General features: G+C 45.1%; 1 protein-coding gene across 1 annotated transcript in view; it reads right to left on the bottom strand.

Moving 5' to 3' along the window:
• LOC138590997 (glutamate receptor ionotropic, NMDA 3B-like) overlaps positions 1 to 2,270 on the bottom strand; it is an 82,332-nt gene extending 80,062 nt beyond the window's left edge. Inside the window, exon 1 of the mRNA XM_069661472.1 lies at positions 1,734 to 2,270. Coding sequence (XP_069517573.1) covers positions 1,734 to 2,270 — 537 coding nt within the window. The remainder of the gene's footprint in view (positions 1 to 1,733) is intronic.
• Between the last annotated feature and the right edge of the window lie 13,682 nt (positions 2,271 to 15,952).

Here is a 15,952-nt window from a genome sequence, read left to right as displayed (position 1 = left end):
ACTCCTCATAGCAGCTCTTCTGTTTTTTTCCCCCCTTCTGCAGCTTACAAACAAGCAGATGTTGCAGCTGCCAGATACCTTGAACACACCACCTTCTGGGAACCAAGAGCCCGACACTGAGAGGGGAAAAAAGGATCTCATGAATTTAATATATGGCTGAATCTACTTCTTTTTTTTGCAATAGACATAAAAGCTAACCCAAACAGACATCCGTTTACATGAAATGCTGTATTACGTTGTTCCCGTTAATGCCTAAAAGCTGAAAGAGAGACATGGCTGCCTCTGTGTGCCCGCTGCCTGCTTGGCACACTTCTGACTTAAAGGCCTCCCACAGCTCAAAGAAAACCTCCTCCTTCCTGGCTCATCCCTTCCTCTCGTTCTCCCCTCATCTCTCTCGTTCTCTCCTTTTGCTTATCTCCTCGCACTGCTCGCCACATTCGTCAAGTGGTGTGACTTCTCATTCATGCAGTGCTTATTGAAATCGAAGAAGCAATCCATTGTTGACAAAGAGACGCGACAGGACAAAGATTCCAGACTTAAACTATAGATCACTCCTCCCTCTTTCTCCCCCAACGCTGCCTCTTAGTTCAGCCTCTGTGTGTGTGTGTGTGTGTGTGTGTGTGTGTGTGTGTGTCTCTCAGATAAACCTGTGTGAAAGTTGAAAGTCCTCTTTATGTGTGTGCACGAGTGTGTAAATGTGTGTGTGTAGCAGAGATGCAGTTGGCTGCTCAGTTGGATAGAGGCGGATATGACTGGAGCTGGATTGACTGACTGGCAAGCAGCTCGGCTGCTGCTGGGAATACTAACATGACACACGCACACACACACACACACACACACACAAATCTATCGCCCATACCTACAAAGTCGTACACACACACGGAAAAGCACCACACCTCCCCGCAACATCAATCTATCAGTGTCTCAACTCTTACAATGATTCACTCTGAAAGGTGCCAAAACACAGCCGTCTTCAATCATACATGCACCCATTCAGACACACACAAAGACACACTCAGACTCTGTTACCGCGCACACACACACACACACACACACGCGCGCACACACAACAGGAGGGCTTAAAGAGAGAAGAAAAAGAAGCATTTCACTTCAAACCTCTGCAGCTGGAGGGCTGGAGGGCTCAGTCCGATACGAGTCAGAGCAGACATTAAACATGCATGCGAAGGGGGGCCGGCTGGTTCACCTGAGAGGCTCAGCTGAGATCAATGTGAGCGTCAGACTTTACTGGAAGAGGACGGTTAGAGTGCAACTTCAGAATCACAGACACCTCAAGGCTTCTACTGTTCCAATGAGCCATTTCTTTCTGCTCCTAATACTGTCACCTAAGCATTTTAGAAATGACTTTAAGAATAATTGCCCTTATTATCCCGCTTACAATTACATTCCCTTACACCTCACTTCGCCTTCAGCCAGGCTCAAAATGTGGCAAGTGAGGAGACTTGTGCACCGGCTCAGACACTAAAATCCTGGCCACAGGCTAAAGGGTCAGCCAGCGGTTCATCTGTGATTTTCAACTCTCTGATAAAGGCCCAAATGGAAAAACGCTGGACCACAGGCTGCTGCTTATTGAAGTGCAAAGTGTGGAAAGCAGAAAAACAATCAAATACAGCCTCCAGTGTTTCTTGTTTTTCTGCTTCTTCAAAGAAGCTGTTGCTACAGGTGCACGAGGACAGCACACAAACGCAGAGGAACACGCACAGATCCAGCCATACCTTAGTCACAAGAGGCTCTGTGTCCTCCAGGATGGAGATGAAGGGGATTTCCAGGAAAGACGACAGGAACTCCACCTGGATCAGCTCCTCCCTGGAGCGCGGGAAGGCGAGCACGGCGGACACCCCTCTGACCACCAGGTCCTGGCAGGCGCTCCGGGACAGCGACTCCGGGTCTCCTCCCGCGGGAGATCGAGCCACCATCTCCATGCTCAGGTTATAGGGCAGCAGAGGAGGTGTCTGGGAGGAGGTGGTGGTGGAGGAGTCAGCTCCTCCGCTCTGGTGCCGGAGGCTAGCCAGGGCGCGGTTGAGCGCGTTTTGTATCCGTGCCGGCTGGCGGGTCGGCAAGAGCGCGCCGAGACGCACGGTGTGTCCGATCCGGGCGAGGATGTGGCAGGGCTGCGGGTGCGGGAAGCAGGGCTCCGGGGAGGTGAAGACGGTTAATAGAAGGAGCAGCAGGAGCGGTCTGGCAGAGAGGAAGAGGAGATGAGGTCTCCCCGGGGCGAGGCAGTAGGTCCAGAGTCCGGGGAGAGGCACCATGCTGCAGCTCCGACACACAACAGAGGAGGACTGGGCTCTGCTCGGCGGGAGATGGCATAGCTCCCTCTTTCTCCCGGCTCCAGCGCTTTTTCTCGGACTTGATGGTTCTTTTCTTTGCCCTCTTTTTTTTCCGCTGTCGACGGTGATTTGTCGGCGTTTTGACGTCTCGCCTTTCACCTCTGCAAAGTTTCTATGTCAACAGTAAAAGACGCGCTGGTGGAAGCAGAGGAGAGATGAGCGCGCGCAGCTTAGAGCGGTCGCCCCGCTTCTGTCAGTCTCTGCTGGAGGAAGGCACACCAGCTGTGAAGTGTGTGTGTGTATGTGTGTCTCTGCGCGCGCGCGCGTGTGGGTCCATGCGCCCGCCGGCCAATAATCTAACCTCTCACGGAGCCTGCCTCTTGTTGAATTTTAATGAAAATTCGTCGGGTAACATTTCCTTCCGCTTCTTCCGGTCCCGCAGAGAATTTGCCCTTAATGTTTTCATTCAGAATTAAAAACGACAAGAGATTGAAGATGTCTCCTGATAAATCTTTTACACACCTTGCACTAGGATAGGCAGCCCAAAGTAGAATGACTTTGTCTTTGTATTTCCGCCTTTTAGTGCAGGATAAACTCACTCTCCTTTCTCTGAAGCTTTGCCCTGCATGCAGGAATCCGTCTGAAAACACTCACATTAACATCATTAGAAGCACTAAACTGTTGTGAGTTTCAAAAAGATGGATTCTTATTTAAAAATGGGGAGAAAATTGGATGCTTTTCCGAGATTAAACCCTGTTATAAATGGGGGCCATTTGTTATGTGAGGTAATAGGGTAACTTTTTAAGCACCTCTGCAGCTCTGATGTCCCCGCCAGGTTGGCCAACACAAAGCTAATAGCTTGCTGAAATCTCAATTTTCCTCTGAGATTTATTCCCACTTCCTCCCCTGCCGTCCAAGTCGAACATTATCCGTTGTGTAACCACATCTTTTCAGCACCACGGACAGCGCCAGTGCCATAAAAGAGATCTACTGTGCATGCTAATTTGGCTTCATGCAAGGGACAGCACTCAGTCCTGCCTTCATTCATTCTGCACTCGGTTTCCTCTTCCTTCTTGGATCTAATTTGCCATCGATAGAGCAGAACATTCACTAAATCTTTCTTTCAACCGAGTGTAATCTGCGTCTCAGGGTCCCCACACTCTCTTTTCCTGATAATTCCTAGTTTGTCAGACATTTGTGAAGCTTCAAACGTCTTTTTCTTTCTGTTTTTCTGCCTCTGAGTTTCGTTTATTTTTCCTCGCGCTCTGCGGCTTTGGCGTGGGGTGACGCTGGAGGGCCGTTTCAGCGTGAGGTCTGACATGAAAAGGTTGCTTTGACGTACCTGCAGATAGAGGTATCACTGCCGCGCTCTGATTGCCGCACACACACACACGTTCCGGGGATCAACAAGTCATTTCACAGCCTGCTGGGTGACCTGGTGTGATACCAGTGCAGTTTACTGACAAATCTGATACTGTGGGGCAAAGAAAAGTGTTTTCTTGCCTGGCCTCCGTCTCCTCTCCTCATGCTCCACTTGCTCCAATAGAGGAGAGATGAAAACCAACACTGTGAGCTTTGTTCTGCTGCAGATACCGGCAGCATTAAACTTGCATGGATCTTCACACGCTCTCCCAAAGGTACCTGTTGAAGCTGGGCTGAGCTGAGTGCAAACTAATAATGTATTCCTCTCTGTTTATGTCGTGGAAGGTGATGATTATTGGGTCAAGTCAGGTGCTTTATACTAAATGTGCAAGTGTCTGGAAGCACCAGACGTCTGATGCAATTCTCTTCAGCCAGGATGTCACATTTTGTACCATCTGTTTGGAATTCACCTTCTGAGAACATCTATGAATAATGTTCCTATAGTTGCTGTAAGGATTTTACTTAAAGGGTCTGCATGTTCTCGCTAAAACGGTTTGGTAATCCGATCAGGAGATTAAAGCGAATAAACATTCGCCAGATTGGTGAAAAATAGAAGATGGATTTTTCTGGTAGATTAAAAGATCCCCTCGGAGGTTTTTGTGAGAATGCCCTGCAGCCGTCGTCTGCCCAAGGCGCACCGAAACCACTCATCATCAGGCTAACAACAACAAAAGGCAAACTGTTGTTTAGGCCAAGAAATTTACACTGGAACGATACAGCCAGACAGACAGTTAGCAAGAACGCTCTGTGCCGGCCTGAGAGGAAGTAACGCTCCGTACGAGCAGGTGGCACGGTCTGTATGTGAGGACAGTTTTGTAATAGAGCTACTTCTAATAGAATTATGTGATACAAAGATACACATGGCAGTACAACGTCAGCTCTGTGGGGTTTGCTTATGGAAGAAGAAAGGGTGCTAGCTTGTTTTACCTTATTTCTGCTTCCTTCATGTTTGCACTTACCAACAGCTCGTGATTAGCAGATCAGCTGTTGACACGGTCATGTCTTTAATACCTCTATTTTAGTTATTATTATTGTTGACTTTTTTTGCCTTTATTAAAGCTCCTGTGAGGAACTTTCAGTTTGTGTTGATTTTGGCGCCCCCTGTGGACAAAGCCGTACCTCTTATCTCTTTGCTGATTTTGTCCTGTACATGCTGAAGTGGTGGTTTTTAACAAGAAATCTCATCCTGCTTTCTTTAACAGTCACATGTATCACTAATGTTTGCCCTGGAAAATGTAAACAAAGGCAGCGTGCAGTTCATCGTTCCATCTGACACCTACCCCCCCACCACCAGTTTCAGGCATTAAAATATCTATATAGAAATAATCAATCTTGTCACTGATGGTCTGGTTTGCTTTTGTAGGTAATAGAGAGGCATCAGAATTAATTTCAGTCTGTTTCATAACCATCAAAAAACTCACTCACAGGAGCTTTAAGTGACAGGACGGTGGATATTGTTGGAAGAGAGACACACGGCTGCCACATCGAGGACTGTAGCCTCTGTACCATAGACTGTATCAATAATGGACGTAGTCTCAGTGACGTCACCCATTGGTTTCTGAAGCAGCGTTTTGAGGCCCGAATTGCGCCACTGCTGGGGGTCGCCATATTGGAAATGCCAGAGCCGGCTAATCCAGTGGCAGGCAAAGAGGCGGAGCGCGGCAGAGCTAAAGCCTATGGTTATCATCCATAGACTGTATAAATAAAGTATGAGCTAGTTTGACCTAGCCAGGAGGAGATTCTGTCGGTGACTGACTGCAGGTGTTTAGTGAGAGAGCGGCGAACCGACACGTAACGGGAAACTTAAAATAACTGATCTTCTCATCACTGCAGTCCGCTGTAATCTCTTAAACTCCTGACTCCTATTTACTGGCCGACGATTAAATAAATGTTAAACACTGCACAGGCTAACAAGCAGCTAAAGCGAGCACAGTATGCCTGCTACTTAGTGCTAAAAATATTTCAATACAGTAACACTTAACTCACCGAAAAGCTGGAGCTCAGACTTCTTGCACGGCCATAAAGTTCCATAAATCCCACAGAGAGATTATTTGTCCAAACTTTGAATGAAAAAATCCCCAAAAGTCTCCAACAACACAAACAGGTGAAGTTAAGCTCAGTGTCTGTGTCTGTGTTGACGTCTAGCAGACAGCCAGCAGGATCCACCTGTCAATCAAGTGATCCGGCCCCTATGATTTAAGGCTTAATATAATTAAAACCGGCGTGTTATAAAAAGATTCACCCCCCGTACAGTTATCTTGAACAATAAAATTAGCTATTTATAACAAAACCGTTTTTTGTACCAGGCTGTAAACATGTTTATTTCTGCTGTAAAAATTGGCATTTTCCCACCTGCTGTCATGTTATTTCTTGTTTTCTGGAGCCAGCCTCAAGTGGCCACTTGAGGAACTGCAGTTTTTGTCACTATTTTTATAAATTATTTTTAAAGATTATTTTTCTGGCTTTTTGCCTTTATGATAAAGGACAGATGAAGTGAGACAGGAAATGTAGAGAGTACAGAGTGGGGGATGACATGCACCAAATGGATCGGCAGATTGGGAGCCGAAACCCGCGATCAGTGCAACGAGGACTGCAGCCTCGGGGCGCCTGCTCCACCAACTGCGCCCCTCAACACATTTTATATCACAAATCAAATGGGCTGGCTGTGGCTCAGTGGCAGAGTGGGTCGTCTCTCAATCAGAAGGTTGGTGGTTTCAATCCCTGACACGATCCCACATGTTGAAGCGTCCTCAGGTGAGACCCCGAATTGCTCCCGAAGGCGTAACCATCGGGTATGAATGGGCATAGATCTGATTGGCGTTTGCCATCAGTGTGTGAATGGGACATGTAGTGTACTATATCTCTATGAATGAAAGTGAAATCCTCGTGTTTGCTTAGAAGAAAATCTTAGTGAAGAATAAACCATAATTCAGTCAAAGCTCTTTATTAAATGTAGACCTGTTAACAAAAGTAATTTTGTTTACTTTGAGACCTTAACGACTCACTATCCTTAAAGTTGCCTGTTTGGATTAGCTCGGCCTTTTAAAAACTGTTTATTTCCCTCTCTGTTAATGAGAAATCAATAACAACAATGCTCCTGATTACACTGAATTAATTATGTAGATTAGAAAATCTGTAGATGTCTAAAGCCAAAACTACTCGCAGGGACAAGATGCTCCTCTGCAGCTGCTTGTTGTTTGCTGTAACAGTACAACACTTTAAATACTGTATCTAAACTTCATCCTGTTCAATACAAAAATAGCCCTTAAAGGGGGCCGTCGTCACCAACTGCCATCCGTAAAATGAACGCACCGCTCAGTAAAATCCACAGAGTGAGGTTAACAGTGTAAAGAAAGCAGTCCACATAAATCCAGCATGTGAAACAGTCAGATAAATGATATGCATTGTTAAGTATAGACACATCTCTGGAGGCTGGTAAGTGGCTGCATGACGAGCTGCAGCGTTGGGAGCTCTGGGAAAACATATTTTTCAGCAGTAAGCAGGAACAGTGGAAAAAAAAAAGGTACATCCGGATGTAATTTTATTTTTGGGCAAGGTGACTTGTTTCTACTTGTTGCTCTCTTCCCCCTGCATGGATACGGAGCCTGCGTTCAAGAATAGAATGATTGTACAATTACATTTCAGCAGCACAGTACGTTCCAGGAGGAGAATGCTTAATAAGGCTCTCAAGTGTGTTTCGCAAACTCCCTTTGGCGTCCAATCAGCGCGCGGGGAAAGGGATGCCTGGGACACGTCCTTAGTTTGCCCCCACAGGTCGCACTCAGGTGTCCCTGATGCACACTTTATCTGTTTTACCGTGTCCTCCTAACAGCTTCCCCCCACCCGCGGGTGCATTTGTGTTGATTATGTACATTGTGAGGGATTAATATGGAGAATGGGATTAAGCAGACATCAGAAACCCAATTAAAGTAGCCCTTCATCTCTGCTGGCGGGGGCTGTGTCTCTCTTTCACAGTGGGGGATCCCTCCTCCTGTCCACTCATCAACGCCTGCCCTCTGTTGCTATTTTTATATGCACAACGTGGAGAGTTAGAGGGTAAACGCTCAGCTCAGTGTATAGTTAGGATATAATAGGATCAGGTACGTTTTCTGTGATTGAAAACAACCAATATTACCAGTTACATTACTGAACTGGCAAAGAGGGTGGGGGATGGGTCCTGGCTGAAGGGGCTTATCTCTTTACAACACTCTGAGTTTTTTTGCTCATGTCTGTGTAGTTTGTATCTGCAAAGTTTATGCCAACCTTGCAAATATGACCAAGAAAAATTGGTTGGTAAAAATATGGTCCTTCTGCCTGCCTTCTGTCGCTCAAATCTGCACCCTGTATATCTGAAGTGGACGTATGCTCTAGGGATGGGCAATCCCAGTCATCTCTATACTCGAGTAATCTTATTACCTCATGAATAAGTAATCGAGTACTCGCAAATTATATATTTTTTTACCATAAAAAAAAACATAACCCAGACCTCCCGGTGCTGTGTGCCTGTAAGAGAACATTAACTAACACTTTTACGACAATAGAGAGCAAGTGCAAGAGCACAGAACAACCTGAACAGACCCTTCAATTAAAAGTTGTTGTAACATGTCGTTGTCAAACATCACAGCGGTAGCCGACTGTACAGTCTTCTGTTCTGTGCTGCTTCTCACGTAACTCACATGTTCTCCACTCTCGTAGCTGTTGTCCGGCATGATGCTGGCTCGTAAGCCTTCTCCCTCCACAACACTTGTGGGAGCATATATCTCCAGTCACCGTGTCCGTGATCAGCAGGCTAATCTTCTCCACTCTGGTGTCATCACAACGACGTGTGCTAACAGGGCTAGCAAATGATGTGATGCGAGACTGCCTGTTGTGTGTCTCCGCTGGCTTCTCCTTGTGCTTTAAGCGTGTGTGGTTCAGTATCCAACTAGTATTTCTCTAGTTTAACACCACATATCTTGCACAGCACGTTATCATCGTCTTTCTTGTCAAAGTACTTCCAGACATCACTTTTCCTGGTCACGGCTGACATGGTGCATTAGTTGCATGCGCAGATGCACGAGTAGTGTTCCTCGAAAAAAAGACATCAACAACGACTACTCAGAGGTGAAGCCAATGTGGAAGTTTACAACATCTGCATCCATCCTAAAGGCCAGCAGGGGGCAACTCCACTGGTTGCAAAAAAAAAAGTGTGCTTGCATAAGACCAGAAGGTAAAATAATCCCACCTTTCATTTAATTATTACCTCAGTAAACTTTCTTTTGTCATGTTCAGAGTAACAACAAAAAGGGACAGGACCTAGATGCAGACTAATGATTTTCATTTATAACAAGAAATACAAACCAAGGCAAAACCAACAAAAGGTCAAACTAAAATCAAACAACAGGGAAAAAACACCACGAGGAGAAATCCACACAAAGTCCACAAGAGAAAACAAAAGTGACTTCACAAACTGTTTTTCAAAAGGTTTCACGAGGGTTCGACAGAGATCAGAGGTAACGTTTCACAGGGAAAGACAGAGACAGACTTGCACATAGACAGGGGAAGACAAATACAGCGGGGAGGTGAGGCTAATCAGGCACAGGTGAGACAATCAAGGGGCAGGTGCAAACAATAAAGGCAGGGCACATAATCAAAAGAAGCGGGAAAACACACAAAGACAGGAAGTAGAACATCACGGGAGACGAGGTGACAAATTAAAACAGGAAACGATCCAAACAACGAAATTCAACTCATGAAATTTATGGTCTTGATCGCTCCTTTCAAGTCTTCTTCAGTACAGCATGATGCTAATTCTGTATATAATGGTCCCATTTAGAGTATAATAATGATAAAGCAGGCTATAGTGCGGGGCTTCATGTGACTGACAAGTCGCTACTTCGGCGGCCTGTCGAGCAGGACAGAGACGCACCAATGTGTATCCACCCCGTCATCAATTCTGATTCCAAAAAAACAACATGGTGGCTAAAATGCTCAACACAAGGCTTCAAAAAGAGGGTCCACAAACCCCAAATGGGCGAGGCCATGGTCCACTTTCTTTAACACAGTCTGTGAAGTGCAAACGTCTTCCCTTCATCCGTTTCTCTACCCAGCTCCCCCCGTCTCGTCCTGCTTTAACCTTCATCCCCCTTCTTTCCTCTGATCTTTCCCCCACTCTCCCTTTTTTTATTTGTGTCTCTTTGAGGTAGACAGCAAATTTGCTATTTGCCCCCCAACACACAACCCACACCATTAAACCACATCAATGAGTCATTCCCGCTGAACCAAAACTGTAATTACACTGGTAAAAAGACTGCTGGAGAACACTGCGGTTTAGCTGAGGGGTGAGCCAACAACAACTGCCAATTTGAGTAAGGGCGAGTGCTCTTCTGTGAGGGGGAACAGTCTGTCTTTGCATGTGTGCGTCTCATTGTGTGTGTTTGTGTGAATGTAATCCTAAATAATCTGGCAGTACAACCTGCGAGGTAGAACAGAGGCTGTTGAAATGCCAGCGAGCTGTGAGTTAGTATTCCTGGCAGAGCGCTAAAGGCACTAATATCACCTTTTAGCACAATGCTCGCTAACAAGAAGACGGAGAGATGAGACGAGAAGAAGGGGAGAAAAAAGGAATGAAGGGAGACAAATAATCAAGTGTAGCCGAGCTGGAAAGGCTTGTAGGGAGCAGGAGAAGGTAAACAAGTGGGGAGAAGTGGGAATGTTTAGGGAAGATTTGGTGCTGGGTTCGCTCGTCGTCTTTAGAGTTGAAGCAAATTAACGACATGAGTTCATTCCTCTCCGTTCCTTTCACCCTCTGCTACCCCTGATGTACAAAGACACTGGTCTATGGAGGGAGACTTATCTGGAAGCAACAGCAGCACCCTGCATGTGTGTGTGTGTCTCCGTGTGCCAGAATGTGTGTGTCTCTGGGTTTGTGAGCGTGCATCTGCACTGTGTATATTAACATACTCTATATGTGTGTGTGGCACACATTGTGAGGCCTTATGTTTGTGTGTGTTCCATTTCTGTTTTGTTTTACAGTCACGGCTCCTGTAGCACTCAGCTAGCACAAAAACTGATACCGGTATGTTAGAATACACCCACTCACATCTGTTATTCAATAACAGTTGTCTAAATCTTTACTGGGAAGAAGCTTCTAGAAACTTTGTGTTTATGTGTTATTTTGACATCCAGGGAACACAGCGCCGACTGTCAGTCTGTTGGTTGCTTCGTCCACCACTTCGGTCCATTTTGTGCAAACTCTCTTGGTCCCCAGAGGATGAATCCTAATACTTCCGACTTCCTTTAGGTCAAAGGTGGGTAGGGTAGGCCGAAGTTATCCATTAAACATCTCAACATCTACTCAGTGGTAATGCACCAAATCTTGCACAAGCACTCCTGGTCCTCAGAGGATCAACCTTATCACTCAAATGTTCCCCTGACTTTCCTTCAGCAACGCCAGCAGGTCAAAGTTTCCAGTTATCCCATGAAATATCTCAACATCTTCTCCATGGATACACACACAAAATCTCGTCCAAACTCTCATGGTCCCCAGAGGATGAATCCTAATACTTGACTTCCGACTTCCTTTTGATCAAGGGTGGGTTGGGTAGGGCGACGTTATTCATTAAACATCTCAACATGTACTCAATGGTCATGCTCCAAATCTTGCACTCATGGTCCTCAGAGGATGAACCTTATTACATGAATGTTTCCCTGACTTTACCTCTGGCACCATCAGAAGGTCAAAGGTTTCCACTATCCCGTGAAATATCTCAACATCTTCTCCATTGATACAAAATTGTGCCCAAACTCTCATGGTCCCCAGAGGACAATCCCTATTGCCTTAATGTTCCCCTGACTTTCCTCCAGCGCCACCAGCAGATCAAAGTTTCCAGTTATCCCGTGAAATATCTCTTCTCCGTTGATACCGACACACTTTTGTACAAACATTCGTGGTTCCCAGATGATGTATTCTTATGATTTTGCCATGTTTTCCTTTGTCTTGCCACAGTATGGTTGGCATTTGTGCCTCAGAGAGAAATATTCCTCATAACTGGAGTGTAACCATCACGTTAAATTTTAATTAATACAAATATTTTGATGGATTTCAACCAATAAATTACGTTTCATTCAGCCTTAGCTCTACTTTGTGTTTAGTGCTGATTAGCAAATGTTGGCGCGCTAACACTAAAATGGTTAACATTTTGCTAGTGTAAACATGTTAATTTTTGTTAGCATCTTTGCATGCAGGGATATAGGACATTAGTATTTAGCTCAAGCGACAGTTTCACAGAGCTGCTTGAGTTGCAGGACGCTATTTCAGTCTGTTAACATTTGTCACACAGAAGGCAACACAAAGACTGACATTAATTCAGAGAGATTTACTCCAACATTCTCATAAAATGTGAAGGGTAACCTTGTAGGGAACACATTTCGTCCTTTCATGGAACGTGGTCTCCATAATGTGACTGTGCGAGCACATTTTCTCCCCTCGGTACACTTTATCATTTGGTATTGTGTTTTTTAACATTGTTTTTGTCACATAGAAGGTAATGTATGTACCAGCATGCGACACAGACAGTATAACTCTATTTTCATCCCAAACTAAATCCATTCTGTAAAATATTGAGTGTAAACTTGTGGGGACATTTTGGTCCTCACATGGATCATGGTCCCCGCTATGTGACACATTTTCCTTCCCCGAACCATGACAGTTTGCGACTGCCTGTATTATCCTTTAACATTCGTTTTTGATGGTTTGACAATGTATAGTCTAAAACCGCTTTCCCACCGAAATAAGCGTGTTGACGCAGGTTTTTCAGACCCGGAAAGACCCGCTTATAGATGCTGATTGTCTCTTTTCCCATTGCCAGTGAAGTATACTCCTGTCGGCCTCTTTTCTGCTGCGTCACCGCCTGACGTCACAAATGCTAACCCGAAACAGGGTTAGTAAACAGTGAAGATGTTACGGTGGTTAGGTCTTTATTGTATCTAATACTCATTCAGTCTGTTTATCAAACTCGGCGGCGCCACAATTTGGAATTTGTAGCTGAGATGACAAGGAGTCGCAGAAGTTACTGACGTAGCATAGCATCACGCCGGAAAGGGGGCGGAGATTAGCGTGTCGAGTCGAGGTTTTGTGTTCCTGTTACAGCCACAACAAAGGAAATGTTTGGCTCACCATGTGACCAGTAACATATGAAGAAGGACACCATATCCGAGTACAAGTTTCAAAAAGATAAGGAATATTTATTTACAAAGAAAACAATGCAATGAGAATAACCAAAATGATGGGAGTCTGGAGGTCTGGCCAAAAAGAACAAAAGGAATGAGGAAGTCTGGGCCAACCACTCAATGGGCCGTAGGACCCAGCTCTCCCCTCCTTACCTACTAAAAGTTATAAATAAACTAAGCCGCGAAAACTAGACAACCAGACCTCCGGCGTCAAAATAAAAGGAATAACCAAAGTAACTTAAGTTCTAAACTAACATGGTGTACAGGCTTGCAGGATCAGAGAGAGACTGAGCTCCTGCTCCAGCCTCCCTTATACAGGAGGGGCAGGGCCAACAGCAATCAAGCCACCTGAGAGGAAGGAGAGCTGAAGGGGGAGCGCGTAACAGTTCCAATCAATGACAAACGGAGCCGAGGTGATAATTACCCGGGTGTACTGCAGAGTCATTTGACCCGGGTCTGAATGCCGATTGTAGCCTTTCCCACTGAGCAAAAAAAGCCGGGTGTTAGCGGGTTTTTTGACCAGTGGGAAAGCGGCTTAACAGAGAGACTTAACATCAACGTCCACTCTCATAAACTAACTGGTCGCCTTGTTGGGACACATTTTCGTCCTCACATGGAACGTTGGTCCCGGTTACATTTTCTCCTCCCATCCGGGAACATTCATCACTTTGCATTGTCTTATAACATTTGTGTTTGTCACATGCAATGTAGCGCATGGACAAACATTTATTCAGAGAGATTTACTCTTCAACCCAAACAAATCCATTCTCATAAAATGTTCAAATATACGTCCTTAAATGGAACGTGAACACATTTACTCCTTCCAGCTGTGACAGTGTTTCTATCGGTGTTGTTGTATTTTCATTTCAAGTAAGACGTGACAGCAGATCCAGAATTGTAGTTTAGGAAGTAAGTAAATATTTATAAAGCACAATATCACAGACTTGCCACAGAGTGTTTTTTTCTTCTTCTGATGTACTAGTTTACTTCTCGCTAAAAAATGATTCAAATAAACTAGAGCATCCGGGAGCTGAGTCATGACATGCATATCATATAGCTGCAGCGTCCACAGTTCAGTTGAGTTTGCTGGTTTCATTACACTGGAAGGAAAGAAGAGCTTCTGAAACCCAGTTTTGCACCATGGGACATAACAAAGAAAGGCTCTTAAGTGGTGAATAATTCCACATAAAACGCTTTTAACTATTGAATATGACGATGAAATATTCAGAGTTTGCCAATGTTGTATTTTAGTGTTAATATTTATGTATTTTTTAAATAGGGTGTCAATATTTTAAACGTCACTTGAGGATTGGAGAACACGATGAGCATGAACACGATGTACATCCCGCTGCGACCGGTGGGCTTCCTGATCAGTACCCCGGTCTGTTTCAGCGCTACCGCAGAGAGCTGTGGCTGATCAGCAAATCAAGTTAAGCTGGTGTCCTTAAAAAGTCCTTGGACACTCAGGGAAAAAAACACCCAGATAAGACTCTACACGAGGAGCTGCTGCACAAAGGGATGCTGCAGAAACAAACACACAATGCCACATTTAAAATAAACAGCAGGTTTATTTTTCCACGTTTATTCTTACTATTACCAAATTTTTCAAAATAAAAGCATCACCAGCATCTCCCCCCGCAGGAAATGAATTCTCAGACAATCCTGCGGCCAAATAAGGGATCTGTTTTCATGATTGAATTCCCAAACCTGTTAAAACCCCAAAACTTTCAAGGTAAGTTTTAGGAGGAACATGTTGTTGTTGTTGGTGCATGAACAGAGTGGAGAAGGCGACATGACTAATGACAAGGATAGTAGCAGATTCAGTCAAGGACCATCTGTGTTGGAGAGCTGCATTGATTAGCCCAAATTGTCTCCAAACGTGCTGCAGGCAAAATAAGCTTCCAGGAAAAACGCGCATGTGTGTGTATCCCGGCTCGGTGAGCCAGCGTGTGTCGCTTACTTTCGCACAGTACAGCACAGTGACACACATTCAAACTGGATGTCTGTGTTTGGAAGAGAGAGAGAGAGAGGAAAGATAGGAAGCCAGTGGTTTTTTTTTTCTGGGAGCGTATGCATATAAATGTGTGCTCAAGTGTGTGTGTGTGTGTGTCCGCTCAATCACCTCCCTATGAGACATCGTGGGAGTGAGCAGGTGACTGAGGTGAAGTGTTAATCACGACCTCGGGCGAGAATATATGCGTTTAAAAATATACAGTTATCCCCAAGTGAGAATGTGTTTGAGTATAGTTGCAGCCTTTGACATGAGTGATTCATTTGTGCATAACACTATACATAGCACTGTACATAATATTCTCAGATATTGCGTGTGTGCCTGTACACACACCTGTTGTTTTTCAGGCCACGAACTGTTAATTACGCTGATCTCGTCGAGTAAAAACAACAGCCTCCTTCTCGAGGATTAGAAAGGCCTCATTTGCCTGCAGTTTTGTTTCCTCCAGGGGTCTCCATTGACATTCAGCGAGGGAGGGACTCGGCCCTAATTAGGTTGGCTCACACATTCCGAGATTCAACCAATCAATGACCCGCTAATGGGCTGTCAGTCAAACGACAAGGCCTGGGACGGGTCAGGGTCGCTAGAGGAATGCCTTAATTTCTCAGCAGAATGGGACAAAATAGGGCAGATAGAAGTCCGGCCAATGGGGGCAATTATAGAAAATGATGAGGTCCGATAGTAGGACACGGTGCATAATGAGCAGCAGGATGGTGGAGGGGGTTGCACTCTGAGCTTTTTAATCATTTAAACTTTCCCAAGGCGGAACTTTGGGCCTGCCTGCAGCGCTCATGCAGTTTTTCCTCCCTTGTTCTTTGATTATGACAACGTGTTCACGCTTCAGACACATACAAGCTCGCGCTAATCATAAGCTGCGATGAAAAGACGCTCATGTATCGACTGACATCTGCAATTTTCTTTTATCTTACTTGGCGCGTGAACTCGACACCTGTTGCTGCGCACAAAAGATTGCAGCGAGCAGATGCTATTTGTGGTGGGTTTTTTGTTCCCGAACAGCTTG

The sequence above is a fragment of the Semicossyphus pulcher genome, unplaced genomic scaffold (assembly GCF_022749685.1).
Source record: "Semicossyphus pulcher isolate SPU_LCO1_2020_fin unplaced genomic scaffold, fSemPul1.0.p SCAF_14, whole genome shotgun sequence".
Classification (NCBI taxonomy): Eukaryota; Metazoa; Chordata; class Actinopteri; order Labriformes; family Labridae; genus Semicossyphus; species Semicossyphus pulcher.
The sequence above is the reverse complement of the archived record's forward strand: the minus strand, read 5'-3'. Positions and strand labels throughout refer to the sequence as shown.